The 21,177-nt window shown below is 39.5% G+C and overlaps 1 protein-coding gene across 14 annotated transcripts in view; it reads right to left on the reverse strand.

Annotated features, from left to right (window-relative positions):
- PROM1 (prominin 1) overlaps positions 1 to 21,177 on the reverse strand; it is a 66,261-nt gene that overhangs the window by 16,948 nt on the left and 28,136 nt on the right. For 8 of the 14 annotated variants that reach the window (XM_014937122.1, XM_014937115.1, XM_014937116.1 and 5 more), the window contains 10 exons: positions 19,864 to 20,069; positions 13,031 to 13,151; positions 10,092 to 10,155; positions 7,477 to 7,566; positions 5,932 to 6,149; positions 5,438 to 5,512; positions 4,352 to 4,415; positions 3,743 to 3,751; positions 2,446 to 2,605; positions 269 to 421 (listed from right to left, as the gene is read on the reverse strand). In XM_014937122.1, the coding sequence (XP_014792608.1) occupies positions 269 to 421; positions 2,446 to 2,605; positions 3,743 to 3,751; positions 4,352 to 4,415; positions 5,438 to 5,512; positions 5,932 to 6,149; positions 7,477 to 7,566; positions 10,092 to 10,155; positions 13,031 to 13,151; positions 19,864 to 20,069 (1,160 nt within the window). The remainder of the gene's footprint in view (positions 1 to 268; positions 422 to 2,445; positions 2,606 to 3,742; positions 3,752 to 4,351; positions 4,416 to 5,437; positions 5,513 to 5,931; positions 6,150 to 7,476; positions 7,567 to 10,091; positions 10,156 to 13,030; positions 13,152 to 19,863; positions 20,070 to 21,177) is intronic. The other 6 variants (XM_014937124.1, XM_014937120.1, XM_014937117.1 and 3 more) reach the window with 1 other exon arrangement.

Consider the following 21,177-nt stretch of genomic DNA (forward strand, 5'->3'; position numbering starts at 1 on the left):
GAAATTCATTAGATACAACACTTGACTTAAAACACTAGATTCAGAGGTTTTATCCTTCAGCTATGATTCTCAATGAAAGAGCAACCCAAAATCCCCAAGTCCCTCAGTGAAAATACGTGAGGTTAATATTTATTTTTGCTCTATTTTTTTCAGCACACATAGACAGGAGACGAAACAAATTCTTTTCATACATCTGTCCTCCAAAATCATTAAAAACAACTTTCTACAGCAACTTTTATTTTATTTTTCACCAATTAGTGAAACTTACGCCATAAGAAAATTTCCCCCCGTGTTGGAGATGCATCCTCTGGTTGTTGGGGAAGCATGTTTATCGTAACCACAGGTGCCACAGAGCAGTCCAAGATAGAAAAAGACCAGAATCAGGACCAGCACGCAGCACAGAATGAGACAACCCAGCCACCTAGGGAATAAAAACCAAAGTGTTTGGTTATTCACATGCAAAGAACACCCTGGAGACCTGCAGGACACATCAGCCAAAACCGTGTTCCCAATGGGCCTGCTCTTGGTTCTGTTTGAGCCACAAATATTAACGATGAAAAAACTGCTTTTCCTACATTAGCAGGTATTTTGGTCCAGAAGATAATCCTGTTGGTTTATAGACAGCTGCTACTCAAGGTTGGGGAACAAACATCACAGGACTGAGGTGTTTCCAACTCCAGTTACTGCAGGTGGACTGTACCAAAGCGTCAACGTGCGCCAACCAGAGCAAACAATGACTCAGAGGAGGCAGAGTCTCAAACGGTAATTTATTCAAGAAGCAAAGGATAAATTTATGGATGTGGACTGGCCACTGGTCATGAAGTTGGTAGTCGCTCTTATTCTAAGTCTAACTACTTTTGCACACAGTGTGTTAGGTTGCAAACGTAAATAACTGTATTTAAAGCTACTAAAACCAAGGCTTTGTGTGTCTGTGCTGGAATGCTCTCAATGTATGGAGCAGTTCATGGAACTTGATCAGGAGAAAGATCCTGGATAGGAATTGAACTTTCATTTTTATTAATTAAATCACAGAACAGTTCTATCTGTCCACGTATTTGGAGCACATCCATTTATTCACACATTTTGTATCTCATTCTAGCCTTTCACCCTCTCCTCTTCCTTTTCCCTTCAGCCACTTCTCCCAGCTTAAAAGTTCCCTTTTCTCCTCCCTGTAGCTTTGTGGAGAGAAAGCAGGAACCGGAAAAAAAAAAATCAGAGAAAGGTTTATCATAATGAATATACACAAGCAATAAAGAGAAAGAAAAACATGAATGCTGACAGGCACATTAATAAAAGAATATTTATTGAGAACTACAAATAATGCTTCTGTAATTAAGGGATGGATGGGAAATCATTTGGACAACTACAGGCTTGATGTTTTTATTTGTACTTCAAGTACTACTATGTCAGATTTGATGAGAATGGGTATTTAAGTGCCATGTAGATATGTTTCTCCACTTTTTCAAACTGAAATACAAGATTACCAGAAGTATACTGTAGCAGAATGAAGCAATAGATTTATTTGGTTAAATGCCATCTGAGCTTCAAAGAAAACATTGGTAAATTTGTCAAATTAAGGCTCACCATAAAAACTGCCAGGTAAGGAATGGGCTAAAGGTGAGGTTATAAGTCAGGTTCTTAAAGTCTTCTGCACACTTTTATTTAACATTGCATGAAAGCCACTAGCACACTGATTCTGTAGCAGTGAAACTGACTATTACACAAAGATAGAAGTAATTATTGATACAGGACCAACTGAAGTGTCAAAACACAGGGAGAACTTGATGAGCTTGAGGACTGAACTGACTAAAACTGGACAAAGTTAAATGGTATGAAATTAAAAGCCTTATGCTTCAAAAAAAATGAGATCATTACTCAAATGTAGGAGTCACACAGGTCTCAAATATGAAGAATATGTTTTTCTCAAGGTACCTGTGCATTCACAAGGAAAAGCACTATCTCAGTAGGAACAAGCACGGAGGTGTGAAGATTTACAAGGTGTGAAGCAGAATCTGTGCTGCTACTCCTCTGTGGGAGAAAGATAATAAAAAGAGATTGCCTTCAAGGCCTCTCTGGTCCTATGCCCTCGCAACTTACCTGCAACTCAACAAAGCCAAGCCCTAAATAAGAAATGGCCCTGGCGTTGTGAAACAATCCATTCCTTTGTGCATTACATTTTTGACACTGCCCTACGTCTGTCCTTCCTGCCACAGGCCTGAAGGCAGAGCAGGAACTGGCTCTTGCCCTGTAGTGGAACAGCACCCGGTTGCTGATTAACCACAGCTTTGGCTTTTACCACACTGCCAGTAACAAAGAGTTGTCCCACAGCACCTTGGTTTCACTGCACTCGTCATTAAAAGTTTAACTGGCTTCAAAGAACATCAGAATGTTACCAAGTGCTACCAACAGGCAGCACTTCACTCCCACCTCGTTTGCCACACGTACCTGTAGAAATCGTACTGCTCCACTAATGGAAAATAATCCTGAACGTAGGCTTCACTCTGGGTAAGATAGATGGTCAGATCTGCCAAGATCTTCTGAACGGGGAGCGCCTTCGTGAAGGTAGTGATATTTGAACCAATGGATTCCAGCACGTTTTTGATATCTAAAAAGAATACACATATTGCACCATTACAGATTCATAGAAGAAATTTACATTCCACGTATGCTTTATGAAACACTATTAAAAGCCATTTGCCACATGTAACGAGCAAGCCATGAAGACAAGCGTGAGGAAGAGACAAGCAGGCAACAAAACCACTGAGCTTCAAAGTAACACAATGGCATTTTACAGTGCAGACTTTATTTTTAGCATTCGGTTTAATGATGAAAGATGTAGATGTCGAGCCAGAGTTCTCTCTTTCCTTTCGTTATAATGAATGTGTCACTTTTCTATCTAGCCAGCTTAAATCTTGCTTTTCGTGCAGTATTGCAAATGGTAACACTGAGCAAGACAATTAGCCACTAAGTTTACGAAGGAGAAGATCAAAATCTATTTAAACTCCATCCCTTGGGAATACAACACTGTGAAAGAAATTAGACTGCCGGTATTGAGAACCTATACTAGTGATTTTCAATCTTATTAAAAAAGATTACTTAAATTCATTCCCATTAGTTAGCAACACTCTTGAGATAATGATCATTTAAGTCTTTTTTTTCCTCAAATTATGAATGAACATGCTACCCTATATGTACAGTTTAGATGCACAGTATCTAGATACACAAAGACATGATTAATTCACTTATTATACGTATTGTCTATTTGTAAAATGCAGTTTCTGTTGACTCTTCTCCTTCTTTCCACTTGGAACACACTTGGAACAGCAGGATGTAGAACCATAGGTTGCTACTTGGTAGTAGGCAACATCCTTCTCTTTCTCAAACAACTGGACAAGTTTTTGGCTGCTTGTTTTGGTGTTTACTCTTCTAAATTCAACCAGGTAACAAACTAGTAAAACTAGAATATTATTTTTTTTTATTTGTAACTCAAACTCCATTTTTATAAACACAAAACCTCAACAATTTATAAATAGATAAATTAAGATAACCTGTGTTTACACTTATCAGCAGGTAGATACCGAATATGAATAAATTAGCACTAGATTTCCTAATAAAAAGTATAACATCAATTTTAGAAAACTGGCTCGGTTTAGGCAAATTCACACAGTATACTACACTGGAATACATACTGTGTTTCATTTTGCCCAGGAAAAAAAACAAAACAAAAAACCAAAAAACTTACAAGGAACAGCTGTTTATATATGCAGAACAGGTCCACAATGCAAGAACAAAAATTAAAATAGATTAGTATACATACGGTATTACTACATTTTATTCAAATGACAAGTGTCCAGGCACTGTCAAAGAGTAACAGTTTAAAGCCCAAGTCACAAAACAATTAAGTCAGACATTTAAATTATCCTTAAGGCATATTTTTACCTCTCCTTCCCTATCCACTACATTTGAATGCAGCATGAGGCAGGTTTAGTTTTTTTTAACATCACACTCCTAAATAGGCCATAGACACATCAGTCAAAGAAAAATAGCTTTTCAATCAAATAAATCCTAAGACTTCTCAGTACTTGAGCAGTAAAAAGCCTGACAAATAAACCCACTCCAATAAAATACCATACAGCCCATTTTTCGATTTAATTTTGGGTCCTCATTAAGAGACAGTTGTTTTCTATGTGTTTTTTTTTTAAAGAAAAAAAATAATTAAGTTTGACGTTTCCATGTTTAATCATCTCTAGCCCAGAAAAAATATTATCAATAAAAGGAAACAGAAACATCAATAAGTAATGTAAACATATCAACACTAAATAATCAAAGTGAAAAGACAGATTGTCCTCACCTGATAAAATGTTCCTGGTTTGATTCACCACCAAGTCTGGAGTATCATTAAATGCTGCATAACCCTAAGAATAAAAGTTGGAAAAACTATAGTAAGTTTCTCACTGCAAAATTCTTGCCATTTTTTTTAAGTTTATACAAGGAGTAAAAGTATAGACACACTAAAATGTATGTGGTAATAGTATGAAAAATACATTTTTATGACTGCACATTAGAAAAGGTCAAAGCAAAATAGGAACTCAAGTGTATTTCAGATTTGGTTTGCTCTCCAGGATAGTCCTTGAAAAAAAATGTAAATCTACAGGTTAATACATATGCACCAATCACAATCATCTCAAACTTCATAGTCCTGTTGCCTGCCAGACCTACCTCATACAAAGCTGAGAAGGCACATATGAAGACTCACTTAGTGGAAGGAGTTACCACGTACCAAATACCTCCTCTTTGCAATTCTGTGCTTTCTTAACATGAAATGCATGTTATAAGCAGTGAAACCCAACTGCCTCTGAAGACACTGCACTGCTTTTTCTAGTGAGAAGGGGAAAAGCAGGGTCTAAACCTGCCTTTTGTTAAACTGCTCAAACTATGACTTTTTTTCCTAGGAGAAAATAACGGTGTTTTGTGGACAGCCTTGCAAAAATACTAACAGTAATTACATTAAGTCCATTGTGCCAGATTTAATATCAAATGTGCACGTAAAGAATTCAGAATTTGAAAGACATACTTCAAAATAGCAGGAATACAACACAACTAATTAGGAGACCATGGATTTTTTTTCCTTTAGTTTGAATCAAAAAATATAGAGCATGCGAGTAGATCCATGTTTCTACCTTTTTGTTTTTTAAGGATTGTTCTTTCAAGCAGACAATTAGCAATACATTTTTGATCTGCAGTATCCTGGGGATACATTGATACTTTCAAGTATTAAATCTTGGCCAAGCAATGATATAATAAGGAGAGAGATCCACCATGAGGCTGCATAAGGCGGGAACAAGAGAACACTGCTTGAGAAAGCCAAGGGAAACAAGAGATACGTAAGTAACCCAGTTTATTAATTAACAGTTTACAAGCCTGTCAAGAAACTTACCTTTTGAACCAGACTAGAAAGGTCTATTTTAAGGACATCGTTGACCTTGGCAAGCTGTGAGCTCACTCCCGGCAACTAGGAAGCAAAAAGTATTCGAGTCAAATCAAAGTAGTAGTTTTGTTAGTTTATTAAATATTTCAAAAGAAAGGAGAGAGGGCAAAGAAACTAGAAACTAGACAATTTGTAGCAGTAGAATCTTTCCTAGCACACCCTTGAACCCTTTGCTGTACAAAAGCAAAGCTTAACCTCGGTGGTGGTTTTTTGGGGGGTGGGCAGATTATTTCAGTGCCCAGAGCAGCACTTTAATGCAGCTGCTTGACACACACTTTATCTGCTGCTACACAGAAGACGAAAACAGAGACTGGAATTACCCAGAAACACAGAATAAGAGAAGGTCACTTATCTCAAAAGTGACAGCACACAGCGTTGCAGAGATACCACTGGGGTTCCTCAAGGCAATCGCACCCTTAAGAGTCTGCAAAAGGTCCTCTTACCCCACTAAAATTGGCATTGATGTTCAGTTGGCTTAATGAGTTCCTGATGATGTTGCAAGTGGAGGCAGCCTGAGCCGCAGAGCAGGCGGAATCATTGAGGGTGTTGCTCAGGTGCGTTTTAACTTCCGTCAGGTTGGAATGAAGCCTCTCTGTTCCCTCCTGCAAAACCTCTACAGAGACGCTCACGTTTTCCAGCGCTTCCTTTGTTTCTCTGATGGCTGCAAGGATGTAAAGATTGGTTTTGGTTTTGTTTTTTTTTAAAAAAACAAAGTTAGAAACAAGTCTAGAGATACAGATATGGGGAGAAAGTGCACAGGTGTAAATGCTATGATAGTCTTAACAATACTGATTTAAACAGCCCTGCCTCCCTCCCAGAAAAACCCTCTAACACAGAACATGTATTTATTGCACATAAAAATTCACTTGTTTGTAGAAAAACGTAAGTGATGTCACTTATGTTTTCCTACAAACAAATGAATGCGCTCGGGTTACTTTTATTGAGATTCTATCCACTTCCCTGACAACTTTTCTCTTTCCCTTCCTCTCCTTACCCAGGGATTTCAGTAAAGAACTTTAACCCTTGGCCATTAGAAACTAAAAGAAAGACCATATTCATAAAACAGTACTTTGGGTATAACCCAACTCACAAATTATGTGGCTGCAAGATGAAAGGGAAAGAGATCATGTTGCATCAGCAAACATTACGGAGTGTTCAACACTGTCTGGCTTTAGATTTCATCCCAGTCACACCAAACCAAAAAAACAACCACTGAACAGGTATTTAGTGGACAAAAAATCACACAGATACAACTAAAAATACACTAGTCACAAAAATAAAGTGCACTTCACACAACACAAGGTTTTATTGTATTTTTTACCTTTGATAGCCCTTTCCACTTTGACTTCAAGACAAATAAGAGAAATAAAGCAAAAAAAAAGGACAATGATGACGAGTGAATGAGAAAGAATTAATGGGTAAAAAAAAATCCAAGGTGACTCCAGTTCACCGATTGCTCTATAAGCTGTATCTGATTCCTGAAAAAAAACCCTTAAATGGAATAAATAATAAAAGGCTATTTTCTTTAATGGGAGACAGAACTAAGCATGAGCGATGCTAAACTCAAGAGACACAAGAAATGATGGTTATCACTCTCGTAACAGGCTTGGAAGTGTATAGGACAGGGCCACTGAATGTTCATTCCCTCACCTGGTGAAGACTAACCTGCAGAGCCCCATGGACAGCTCTTAAAGCAGTTCTCCTCATCTCCCTAATATTCAATGGAAAGGGACTACCACCTGGAGCAGGGAATTTGGATTTCATCTCTCTTCAATGACTGGCACATAAATCTTTACTTAGTTTTTAAACAGATTTATAAACCTCAAAATATCTGAAATCCCCAGTTCAAAAGAAATATCAAGGCACGTAGAAAAATGGTAAGTTGAATCACAGTACTGCACAAAGCCATCCCATGCTGTGCACTAGAAAGGTGATGCCCATCTTACCATGGCAACAGAAGATTAATACAACAACATGTACATCTTTACCTCCTGCCATTGTCAGAGCCGCATCCAGTGCGGGACGCACTTCTTTTCCCAGCTGTTCTTGAACTCTGCTTCCAAGCAGTGGTCCAACATCTGTAGGAGAAAAGAGAGCAAAAGAACTATTACACACTATTACTCTAAGGCCTGACAGTTAGAACTTAATGACAGAAGATAACGCAGGAACACAGCTCTCCTTTAGCTAGCTACAGGTCTATAAATGAAAGCAGTAAATCAAAATATGGCAGAGAACATTCAATAGCACTTGACCATACAGGTAAAGACACATAACATTTCAACAAACTCCAAAATATATATTTCATTGTATTTAGTGCTGTTTTGGAAACAGTTACATTTTTTTTCTAATGAGGTTCAACATCTGGATGGGAATTTTGTGGCACACTCTCTCGCTACACACTATGTTTCCATAGTGCAAGAGTGACAAGAAAATGAACTCTTTCCCTTTCTCCTGTTCCTCATGCATCCAGCAATGTCAAGGTCACCCATCAGACCTTCCAGCCACCTCTGCTGAAATCCCTTAAGCGTGTTAAGCACAATGTCTGCTGGTCCCTGCCCTCCTCCCTCCCCTCCAGGACATTTAGCACTGATTCTCATGCCCACCCAAAGTCACCCCCTCCAACACACCCTCCTATCTCTCCACCCACTAACAGAGACAAAGCTTTGGTTCAGACAGACAGACAGACAAAGGCCGAGCAGACTTTGGTGAAGCATCTTCATGTAACACATCCTTTAGGTAGTTGATGGGTCCCCTCCGTTTCCAGATCATGGAATCATAGACTGGTTAGAGTTGGAAGGGACCTTATAGATCATGTAGTTCCAACCCCCTGCCATGGGCAGACACCTCCCACCAGACCAGGTTGCTCAAAGCCCCATCCAGCCTGGCCATGGACACCTCCAGGGATGGGGCAGCCACAGCTTCTCTGGGCAACCTGTTCCAGTGTCTCACCACCCTCACAGGAAAGAATTTCTTTGCAGTATCTAATCTAAATCTCCCCTCTTTCAGTTTAAAACCCTTACCCCATATCTTATCAGTACATTCCCTGACAGAGTCCCTCCCCATCTCTCCTGATGACAGTGAACAGGTTTTTTGGAGGGTTTTTTTTGCTCTTGATAAGACAATAATACAGCACAGTACAGAAGCATCCATTACTGTCGGCATTGTCGTGTCTGGCTTGGGATGGAAATTTTTATCAAGCAGAAAACACTTTTCAGCGTCTCTTTAGGGCAGGCAAACTGAACTGCAGTTTTCTCAAGGTTTACGCTACTGATGATTCCCTTACAATGAAATCCTTTTGTCCCCAGGTGTCACACACTTAATTCTGGTATTTCAAGAAAATAAAAGCTATCTTCATTTATTGAGGAGCATTCTCATCCCAGATCCGGCTAGGTTCCCAGTAACTTATATATTAAATTGGCACTGAGAACAAATAAATATTTAATTTGAGATTCTATTTGAAGTGCCTGGGAAGCAACAATCTAGTACTTGAAATGCAGATGTCAATTTATTATTATTATTATAGACTTAAAGATGATACACACCTTTTTAGACCAGAGTGTTCCTGCCTAGAACTAAGTAGAAAGACTACTAGGTACTATTACTTTTGCAACCACATTCAATGAGCTTTAGTTGCCTCATACAGACAAGACACACTGACCCCTGGCTATGCCAAACTGGCTGCATTGAAAATTACCTTTAAAATAGGTTTTAAACCTAGACAGAAGCACAGATTCTGGGCACGATAAGTCAATTCATGGTAAATGGCATGCTGCCACAGTTGCATAGTTTGATCCTAGCAACTATCTTATTTAAAATAGGGTTTGTCTTTCTGTATTTCACTTCAAACGCAGACCCGTACACACTTACTAACAGCTGTTAACGGTGCATCTGGAGTTCTAATCTGCACTGAATATGGTCAGCCCTATCTATTATTATGATTTTTGGAAAGTGATGCTTAAATTAAAAAAAGAAAAACAGTGGTTCTGTTGCTTCTGTTTACTGAGAGCTTTAAAAGGTGACGCTTCGCATCGTAACTCCGCTGAAGGAGAAAGTGCAGCAGTTGTATTTCAAGTTTTATCTCCTGCTTTTCAACTGCTTGTTCTAAAATGGCAAATACCTTAAGCAGCTTTAGAAAGAAGATAAGCTTATGCCTAGACTTGTAGCTGAGTAGAGGACAAAGGTATAACAACAAAAATAAACAAATAGATCTCTCGCTGGCTGGAACCACCAAAACAGCTAGTAACTTCATTTCTTGACATTTGGCTCCACCATTAATAACCGAGGAATAATATTCTAAAAAAGCATTAAGTATTAGTGGCTACTGATCTATAAAAAGGAAAATAAAATATTAGCCTGACTTATTGTATAAGCAATTTAACAAAAGATTTTTATTTCAAGGCACAATATGCATTACAACTGCTCCAAGACGTTTTATGTGAAGAGAATTTCAGGTTTTAGTCTCAATTACCACTAAGAACAGCACTTCTGCTTGAAAACCATATTCTTACAAATAAAATTTCACTTTGCATTATAAGCTATTTATATCATCCTATTGAAGTCTTTAAATACACATCGCTAACTCCCTTTAAATCAAAGTACTTACTATTTAGGTCAGAGAGTGCTTTATCCTTAGTTGTGTTGTACTGGCTCACCAAGTAGTCAATTTGCTGAAAAGAAGATGATGAAAAAAAACTATTAAAATAACTGGAAAAAAATAATGCTTTTAAATAATGAGACAAACTGCCACTTTGGAACAATCAAAATATTTGTGCGAACGCCCAGAATCCTGAGGCTCTACTGTTTTCATTTAAGCAAGTATTTTACAAGTTTGCTTGGCAGAACTGCACGTCATAAAAGATGTGTTTAATTGAGAAATCTGCTTAATTGGAACATAGGTGGGGTAAATGATTCAGCTTAAAAGTGTTACGTAGCAGGAACTGTGGCATTATGAAGGCTTCAAGTTGGTGAGGCCAATAAGGTTTTACATGTTTTCATCTTCATTATTTGATTTTCTAGTGGCATTAGCTCCTCCTTTACGCAGAGATACGTGGCAAGTTGACAGGGTGGTAATTTGGAAGCAATTCACCAACCAGATGGGCTTTTATCTCCACAGCTTCTCAAAGCTTCTCCTGCAGAAAGGAGCTGGCTGCTCCATCTTAACACAAAGGGTTTTCCTTGCCCCCGGAGGGATCTGGCCAGGTCACAACTTGGACTCTACCAAGACTCCAGAACAAGCAGCAGCAACTTAGTTATCACCAGATCCCAGGTTTGGACAAAAGGCTATCAAAGAACCATCCCAAGTGGAAATCTTGCTGTACTGATTTTGAAAAGACATTAAATAACCTCAATTGATTTCTGTATGTTTAAAATAATGCATTATGAATCCTACTCCTATTGAGTTAAAGGTTAACACACTCGACAAATGGGGTTACAATTTTAAACGTGACTCAAATGAGTACCAATGCGTATCTGACTGGCAATCTCAAACTTTCCATGGAATAAAGAAAAAATAACAGAGAAAAAAAAACATCGTCAAACCAACCTATCGATCATACAGCAGTGGACATAATTAAATGATAAATATGAGGCAGACCTCCTTTTACTAAAAATAGGAGGGAAAAAAATTGAGTTTCCTACTAAGAAGGATGTAGGTATATTTCTGTTTGTTTTATCTTCTGAGGCTAACCTGAGGACACAAATTTTGCAGGGGGACAGGTTTTGCATTGTCTCCAGCAATGTCACAGACAAAAGGCAATTCCATGTAAGTAATAGTGTTATCACTCAGTACTCAACAGTCTGCAAATCTTTCTCGACACGACCTCTTAACATGTGACTTCTTTTCACAAATCCTCTTACATGCTGTACACCTCATACCGATGAGTCAAGGACATCAGTTAGGATTTCAGAGCCAATTAGCTGGATTCTATGACTTTTTTAAGAAGCTGAAGTCCTTCTCCTATCCTTAAAAAACTCTTACACGTGTGTGTGTGTGTACATGATACCCATGCACCTTGTCTGTCAAAATGACTTAGAAGATATATCTGGTAACAGCATCATTAAATATCATCAAATCTAAAAAAAAAGAAAAATTAACAATCCTGCAAAGAAACTAAAAACCTACTTCCCAACTGAGACTTTGAGAAACCCCTGGCACAAATGTTCAAGTCCTGATACTTTTCAATTAAAGAGTTCAGGTGGTTTTATTATCTTTTTAGCTAGTGTCTATTTTTTTTTCTTTGTTAAGTTACTTCTACTTAACGGATTTTCTACCCTGCCATTTCCAGCTGTCAGCACTCAGCATGCTGCGAAGGGGAGTCTGGTGGTCTCTGATGTGACTGGATTACATCCTTCTGCGCCCTGCGTCAGCTCCAGGCTGACAAAAAACACTCTGTTTCAAGAGAGATTGTTGGCACCACCTCCACTTCCTGCCATAGACCTCCATCACCGGGCTGTCACCACACTGTGGGGAAATAAAGAATTGTACAGGGAACAACTCTGGATACGGAAACGTTCAATGGCATCCTGTTCTCCTACACTTCTGCTGGCAGAAAAACAGCTCGTCGGTTATAGGAGCCCAGAGTCACCATGACTGGGATGTCACCACGCTCGTGGATCCCACATAATTGTGTCAACTCCACCTATTCCCAACTTATCAGTCACGTGCAAGTAAAACAGATTAAGTTAAATTAACTAAAAAGACGGGTAGACATAGTGCTTGGAGATTGGTTTAGTGATGCCTTTTGTCAGTGTTATGTTGATGGTTGGACTAGGTGATCTGAAAGGTCCCTTCCAACCAAGGCAACTTTATGATTCTATGAAAACTAGTGAAAGCCAAGATAATAGGACTGTTGGACTTTCCCCCCCCACCTAATCCATAAAGAACTGAAATTTGTACATGGGAAAGTTTGCAAGTCTTCCTTGCTAGCGTCCTTTTTTCTTTCAAATCAAAATAAACACATAGAGAGGACTGCTTTTGATACTTTAAGGAAAGTCTGAAAGTGGAGAGAATCTTTTCCGTTCAGTGTGACACAGTATGACACTCATTTAAAGAAAAAAAAAAAAATTAAAAATAATGCTGGAAAGGAAGTTATTGTAGCTCACTCCCAGAGCGCATACAAGTTAAGTTCAAAATACAAGGAAACAGGAAACTGCAACAAGGAATCCAAGTCTTCATGTAATATCATTTTTTAATATGTATTCCTTTTAAAAACACTTTTTTTCGAAACAATTCACCTTCTCCTAGAGATCTACACTAGTTCAGTAGGAGGAAAAGGCCTGCAAGCATCATTGCAGCATGCTCCCAGCTCAAAAGTTGCTCAAAGAACACAGATCCATCAGGATAACTCCCAAACATCTACTGCAGTGTGAAAATGTCTTACCTTGCATCATTTATTCTACTTCGTAGGACTGACACACAAAGAATAAACAAAATACAGTAGGTGCGATTTATACCAAATAGAAAGAAACAGTTATTTTCTGCAATACTTCTTACTTCCACCTCTTCCCTCCCACCCCGTTCCCCATAAACAAAAAATTCTTTACCGCTGGAGTGTCGTTAAGGAAAACTTTCAGATCTTTAAAGTTACTGTTAACCAGTTTCTTTGCTCCTCGGACTTGGTTAGTTAAATGCTGGTTGGCAGCATATGCACAGAGTACTCCAACACTACAAAAAATACAGATAACAGATATTTCTTTATTACTGTAAATGCCCATTCTGACGTAAAACAGAACCAAAAAACTACAACAATAAAAAGTCAACATTATCAAAATGAAGGTCTTTATAAAGATACACTCTCTTTTTTTCTTACTACAAGTTCTCCCAGCACCACGAGGCGGAGCAGAGGAATTAGCCATAAGGGCCAATATTGTACCACCAATTCAAAAAAAGAAGGAAAAAAGCAATGTTCACTCAGAAATCTTCAGATGTTATGAACGTACAGCTACCTATCCATTTGCATTGATACTGCCAGAAAACGTATATAGCCTAGGTAAATTGTATGAGACTTTGAAATATTAGGATCTTTTACAAGTATCATTACCCTTGACACAGCTACAAGCAAATGCTCATAAAATAACTGTAACAAGTATATCTTACATTTGAAAACTTGAGCAACATGTACTCATAATGGCCCAATTTATTTACATAATTGCATAGATCTTTTGAAGGAACAAGAATAGTCCTTATTAACGCTAAAATAATATATAAGCATTTCCTGATAGTAAAATAAAAGGTGAAAAGTGAGCTAGGCTTGCAGTCAGCACTGCTGATCGTTTTCTATTTGATCATTCCCCACTGTAAAACTCTAATTACAGCCTGGCAGATCTGCACAAACAGTAAGTAAAAAGGCAATTAGAAGTCCCATGGGAGGCTTCAAAACCTCTCTCATCATCCTCAGCTTGTTGTTTAGCTTAGGTGTAAAATAGACTTAAACAGAAAGATGACTTTTTGGGTTTAAACATCTTGCGTTCGGAACAGCTAATCTTTTAGACAAGCACCAGAAAAATGAAGAGTAACCACCAGAGCTCAAAGGCATGCTGGCTACAAACCCACTGGATGGGTTAAGCGTTAACTCTCCACAGATTTAGCAGGTATAGACAGCACAGATCCACCCTACACAGGCACGACACATCCCCAAGGGGAAAAAAAACCATTCCCCAGTGGCTGGAGTCAAGTCAGCTACATGGAATTCCTGGATGGGACGTGGATGGCAACTACAATTCTTGCTCCAAAGAATGTATTTTCAAAGGAAGCCATAATCCAGCCACATAAATGAGAAATAAGACAGTGGAGAGCCAACAGGTACCTAAAATAACATGATTTGCATATCCTGGCCAGCATACCCTGGCAAGACCAGGAGCAAACACCTTGATGATGCTCATCTCCTCTTATCAGTGATCCAAAATGAAGCCTTCAGCTTTATTTTGCTTTTCCTGTTTTAACTTTCCCAAACAAGGTAAAGGCTTGTTCTCCCAGTAAAACTGGTCTCAACTAGGAGAATTTTTGCTGCTCTGACAAATAGCATGATACAGGGAGAGATGGCAAGACTACACACCACAGGTGCTGGTGTGTTAGGAATGCTTCACTAACATTTTTCTCAATATCCAAAAAAGAAAAAAAATAAAAAATCAGAACAGGATGACAGAATTTAACATAAAGAGGTTGCTTCTCTACCCAAAGTTTCACAGCTACATCTTTAAGACTGGCTATTAACTACCTTCCCAGCAGTCACTAATGAACAAAGGGACACCAATATTTATCTTACTACTTATTTAACTAACAGCAAATGCTATAGTCTTATTTCCACTATGACCAACGCTCAAGCAGCCATTAACATCAGCTACCACTCATGGAACAAGAACTCAGAATGCATAAAAAATACCAAAAAAACTGAGTAACTTTCAACATAAGCAGAAGGAAGAAGTTTTCAGCAGTTTCACACACAGTATATTATTTCTTTTCACTCTACAGTGACAGTAATTGTTTTTAAAGCTTTTTTTTTTTTTAAATCAGAAGACAAGCTATCTGACACTACCAGGAAAAGTAAACATTTGTACATCAGTCTGGGGTCCGGAGTTTATAACAACATCCTTGTTCTTTGAACAGCCATCATTTTTATGTCCTTTCCATGTTATGCTCACAGAGCAGAGAGGTCAACTGGAAGCTAACAAAACACTACTTCTGTAACATTTGAGCACGATCATTTTTCTCTTCAGTCTCCTAAATGGAAGGAGTGGGAGGAAACAAGATAGCGGAGATGCTTGAAGCAGACAAGGCACTCGGAACAATTGCCACTACACTCTGAAATGTAACTAAACAAATACACAGCGTGAGTGAGGAAAAATCTATTTATTGCATAACTGAGCCTTGAGTCAACATTCAATGAGCAGCTACAAGGAGAGAGGCATAAAGCAGGACTAACAAGGACAAGCCTTTTCTGCAACAGATTAGAGAACTGTTTAAACAGTCTCTCCAGGAGTCAGATATTCCACACTCAATTTCTTGTCAGGTTTCACAGACAGCTATAAATGCTACTAATCAACTTGCAGGGGGGGGATCCAAGTTTTTCCTTCAGCTGGGCTTGCAAAAAATTTCAAGTCGCAGAACAGAAACCCTGGATGGATGCACATATTGGGGAAAGGCCACCTTCCTCACAACTAGCTAATGAACTTCAGAAAATAATGGGCTAGAGATTTCTGTACCAACTTTTTCACCAATTCTTGCAGATTATGTTGGTTCCCAGGTTTCTGAACAACAAGCACTACGAACCTCACAAAGCCAAGAGGGCTTCCACGAGGGCTGCATGAGGTACTCGCCAAGGTACCAAGTACCATTCCCTTTCTCCACACTTGGTTTTCTCCAGCTTCATACAGAACAACCCAAGTTCCTTCTTGAAGCTGTGGATAACACAAGCTTTCTTGGAAGGACAGAAAACTGACTATGAATTTTTCTATCTAATAGCCAGGACACTTTCTATTGCCAGTATTACATTTGGAACTGCAATGTATGCTTCCTTAAAAATCCAGTGTCCCTCCCTTGTCTTTACGATGTAGAGGAATTAATGAAATCACATTTCTTTCACAGAGAAAACGTGTTTGTCTAAGCTTGCAGATGACTAGGAAATAAAATGAAACAGCAGCTCTGTGTCCCTAAACTCCCAGTTAACCTTTCAAGAAAAGCACATTGCTGCTTTAATGACAAATTTGGAATATCAAACCTACTCAGCTACCTATTGGACAGACTATTTTTACACCCTTCCTTTGTACGACAACTGTCTTGTATAAAACCTGTGAACTACCAAAATACTACATGTATTTCTGAGTCAATCTACCAAAAGAAATATATAAAACACAAAATGCATCTACTGGAAATGACACACTTAAGGCTTATTCATTTTAAAATAAACAATTGTGTACATCTTCACGAGACTTCTGATTTACTTTTTATATCTCTCCTGGAGGAAAGCAGACTTCTCACGTGTACCTCATCTTCAGAAAGCACATGTAGGTAGGGAATTTTTTTTTTTAATAAAAAAAAAATCTGTCATCTTTGTCTTTCATTTACATATTACTCCAGTAAACTTCACCCTAATTACTAGAGCACTGTATCAGTGGAAAAGTGAGAAGAAATTATGTCCCTCATGAGTAAAATCTACTAGCTGAAATCTCAAATCTGCATTACCAGCGTACATATGTCAGTGTGAACTTGCATGCTCGACACACAGAAAAACCATCCCCCGTTACTGGAGTTTTCAAGAGTTGTTGCCTGTACGTACACATGATCTACTGCAAGCTCTGTGTTCCCTGTCTTTCCCCCACTCTACCATGCCTGTGACCTGTCTTTCCCAGCTGAGACCCATCGAAGTCCATACCATGGACTGAAAAAATGAATTTAACTAACTAACTAAATAAAAATGGTTCATGTTTCCTGCTTGTTAAAGTTCTGATCCATTGACTGAGAGAATCCCAGAAAGGCTGGCGTTGCAAGAGAGATGGAGAGAAGATGCAGAACATACACTTAGATGGTATCTCCTGAAGAAGTCTATACCTTAGAAATCCTTCCCGTTCCCTCCACACACACGTTCTGCTGCAGAGCTCCAAAGCTCCACTGGCAGAGATGTGGGTTCAGGGTACTGTGATGGCTGTGTGCCTTGCTAAATACATCTTCTGAAGTGGCACAGCACTTGGTGAAGGAGTCTATGGCACTCCAGTCACCTGGAAAAAGGTTTGGGAGACCTATACTCCTAAGAGATGCCCCCAGCACTGCATGAACTTTAAACTATACTCAAACAACGTGAGGACCCTCCTTAGCGATTTGATGGCACATCTTGATGTAACCTTGTACCAGCAGAGATCATTCGAATTTCTGTTCTTTTGGCTCTGTCTGCAAGTAGCTACAAGCGCTTTACTTGCACAGGACTAAACTCTTCTGGTTATTGTCACAGCTTTATGTATGCAGCTGTGGCACTTGAGATATGTGGGTTTGGGAAGTCCTTGAGATGTGTGGGTTTGGGAAGAACCTCTCCAGGTACACCTTCCACCTAAGCTGAAGCTGTATGGGAACTTGGGGGGAAAAGTAAAACCACAAGTCTAAGCACAAGTGTAAGAAACTTGAGATATGTGGGTTTGGGAAGTCCTTGAGATGTGTGGGTTTGGGAAGAACCTCTCCAGGTACACCTTCCACCTAAGCTGAAGCTGTATGGGAACTTGGGGGGAAAAGTAAAACCACAAGTCTAAGCACAAGTGTAAGAAACTTGAGATATGTGGGTTTGGGAAGTCCTTGAGATGTGTGGGTTTGAGAAGAACCTCTCCAGGTACACCTTCCACCAAGCTGAAGTTGCATGGGAACTTGGGGGAAAAGTAGAGAATAAAACCACAAGTCTGAGCACAGTGTAAGAAACAGAGAAACAGTTTTAAGTAAATCTCAGGCTTTCTCTGGTTTTTTTTTTTTGTTGGGGCAATACCAATTGGGCTACCAATAACACCATATTTTTGTGTTTCAGCTGAACAGTAAACAAGCTGACGTGGGCTTAAACAGATCCAGGCATGACATCCTGCCTTCCCTGGGGAAAGATGATCCAGGAAGGGCAGGAGAGTCCTGCGGAGGCGTCCTGGAGAGCTGAGCACTGCGTCAGGCAGGGGTCAGCAGCATTAGCCCCGTAAAGTCCTGCCTTGCCTTGCGCAGCACCCCCAGCATTAGAGACTGAGCCATATGAGATTATCTCCACCTGTGGAAACCTGCAGACAGAGCTCAGGCCAACTCCTTCCTTAGGGCAAGCATCTGATACTCCTGATGTCTTATACAAAAGGGGAAAGAAAAAAAAAAAAAAAAAAAAAAAAAAAAGAGATACAGAAAAGAGGCAGTTTCCCTAGTCCTGGAAAGCACGTTACTAAGAATCACTGATCTCCCAGACGTGAGCCAGGAAGAAGCATTTGCTGATGCTGGGTATGTTTAATGCCACCAGAATAGCTGGCAGCAAAAGCACAAGTTGAAGAGACCAACAAGAGGGATGATCTTCTCATTTCTCTGCCGACGGGCAACATTCCTCAGCCATTATAACCAGAACGCAGCGTCCTGCAACGCGGTGTAAAGAGAGCTGGCAAGCTCTGCGAGCTACCTTCAGCTTTGGCATGCTGAGAGGCAATTTAATACCTCTTTTTCTTTGAGGCACCACTGTACTCTGAAGAACTTTTGTCCTGTCAGCACGGCAGGGATGCACCTCTCCCCTACAATACCATTCAGCTTTCTGGCCCTTCAGAATATTTAAGTGTCATGTTAGTGATGCCTGGGAGAAGAGAGCGTGCTCCCATACCTGATATCACTGTGCTGTCCATCTGAGCAAAGGCAAGCTCTCAGTTTGTCGTGACAAACAGTAGTAAAAAGAAAAAAAAAGTCTAGATTACAGTGAAGTGACAAAGTAAATCCCCTTAACTGAACAGTCACAAAGTACAGATTTATTTTTTTTTAAATATAACCACAAAATAAGGGTAGTAGGCAGGTGAAAATATGAAGAAGTTGAAGGAAAATAAAAAAACAGAAAGCAAACAATGTCTTTTGAAAGCATCTACAGGGAAAAGAGAAGTCTGGATTGCAGTCCCTCATCGCCCTTTATATCCTAGATTACAGTGAGGAGACAAAGTAAATCCCCTTAACTGAACAGTCACAAAGTACAGATTTAATTTTTTTTTAATATAACCACAAAATAAGGATAGTAGGCAGGTGAAAATATGAAGAAGTTGAAGGAAAATAAAAAAAACAGAAAGCAAACAATGTCTTTTGAAAGCATCTACAGGGAAAAGAGAAGTCTGGATTGCAGTCCCTCATCGCCCTTTATACACCTGGCATAGAGCAGGAGAATGCTCCTAACACTAATAGAGCTAAAATGTCTTCAAACTCCAGGATTATACAGTGAGTGCATGCATGGATTAAACAACCCAGTGCCCCAAAAAAAGCCAAAGAGGGTCACACAATAGCTTTTCTCACCACTCCTACACTACCAGGAGCAAAGCAGTATGTTGTACCTCAAGTTCTGTATAGCCAGTAATTAAACATAGGACACAGTTATTGTATGTTCCTAAGTTTAACAGAACATCCTACAATTGCCATTTAAAGACTGACAAAAACTTCATTTGCCAAACTCATGCTTAGTTTTTTTTTTGTTTCACACCTACATTCTTCTCGAGTACATAATGACCTGTGGACAACAACGGTAGCAGCATTTTTATGATGCAGTCACATTTTCTTTAAAAAAGCAGTAATATTAGTCTAATAAAATCATTTCTGCACCTGTAGGCTAATACAGAAACATTATTTGTCTTATGACACTGCAAAATTAGTGCTATACCAAGCTTCATATTGTTCTCTTTATTACACTTGCCTTATTATTAAAGAAGCAACAAAAAGAAATGTTGCAAAACAGCTCCTCTGACAGTCAGCATTTTTCTTCTGTCTTTGATGCATTTCCCCACCACAGTTGTCACAGCAACGACACATACAGAAGCAAAGTCCCACAAGAGGCAGTAACAAAATAAATAGCAATCCCAAGGCTGCGGAGACTATAAAACCGATTTCATAGTAGATGGCCTGTAATTCAGACAAAAATAGTGGTAATAGCAGATATCACACAGTAACTGCAATCAATATAGAGCAAATAATTAAAAAGCAAACTACAGACTAAACCATCTACTAAGTTACCGAGGTTACGGACTTGGTGCATTTTGTCAGTAATTGACAATTTTTCTAACAAAAAGATACATAACATTGTAGATACTGAGAGCTAAGAGTTATTTAGCTAGAATATTAGCCAGGCAAACTACAGGAGTGAGTGCTAAGAGAGAAATACGCTCACAAGAAACTAATGTGCATCAAGGCAATTGAAATAGGTTATAAAATGAACACATTTGATTCCCCGGACCACATATTTACTGTTTCCCACATCTGTTTCCAAAAAAGGCTCCCCAAATGCCAGCAAGGCTGAGCTAGATCTGCACTTCATCTAGGGCTGGTGGGGGGGGACACACTTGGCTTGTTCTCCTTTTTTAATCAGTTGTGAGTGTAAAGATTTGTATGAAGTGCAAAGGGAAGGACTTTGCTGGAAGATGGACTGCCAACGGCAGAGGTTTCCCCAAACTGCAGAAGTTACAGCTGCTTAGGGACTGGACAACACGAAGGAGAGGATTTCAAGCTCTCTCAGGTAAAGATATTTGTTCTGCTGCTGAAGTTAAAGCTGCTTAGGGACTGGACAACGTGAAGGAGTGGATTTCAACTCTCTCAGGTAAAGATATTTGTTCTGCTGCCAAATGGCAAAGCAGCAGCAACTCAAAGGACGCTTTCAAAAGCTGGAAGGAGTGAAAGGGAACGATGCAATGCAATACCCCCTGGCTAGTTTTTAGGCTGGAAGCGGTGCGAGCGCCCCAGGGACCTGGCACAGCCCCACACAATGTGATGTGGCTTCCAGGGGACAAGCCACGAGCTGGCCACCCTGTTTGCCTGGCTTGCCCACACGAGCCAACACATCCCGATGGGGATGGGGCAGGTGTGGGCACCCAGAGGTGATGCCATGCCCCGGTGGGTCTTTCCTCCCTGAAAAAACAAACAAAAAAAATCTCTTCTCTCCTTTCCTTTCCCTTCCCAATTTTAGGAGAGCTAATTCTCACGCTAGTACTCTGAGTCCTCCTCTGTTCCACTAATC

This window comes from Calidris pugnax, unplaced genomic scaffold, assembly GCF_001431845.1.
Source record: "Calidris pugnax isolate Ruff unplaced genomic scaffold, ASM143184v1 scaffold49, whole genome shotgun sequence".
Taxonomy (NCBI): domain Eukaryota; kingdom Metazoa; phylum Chordata; class Aves; order Charadriiformes; family Scolopacidae; genus Calidris; species Calidris pugnax.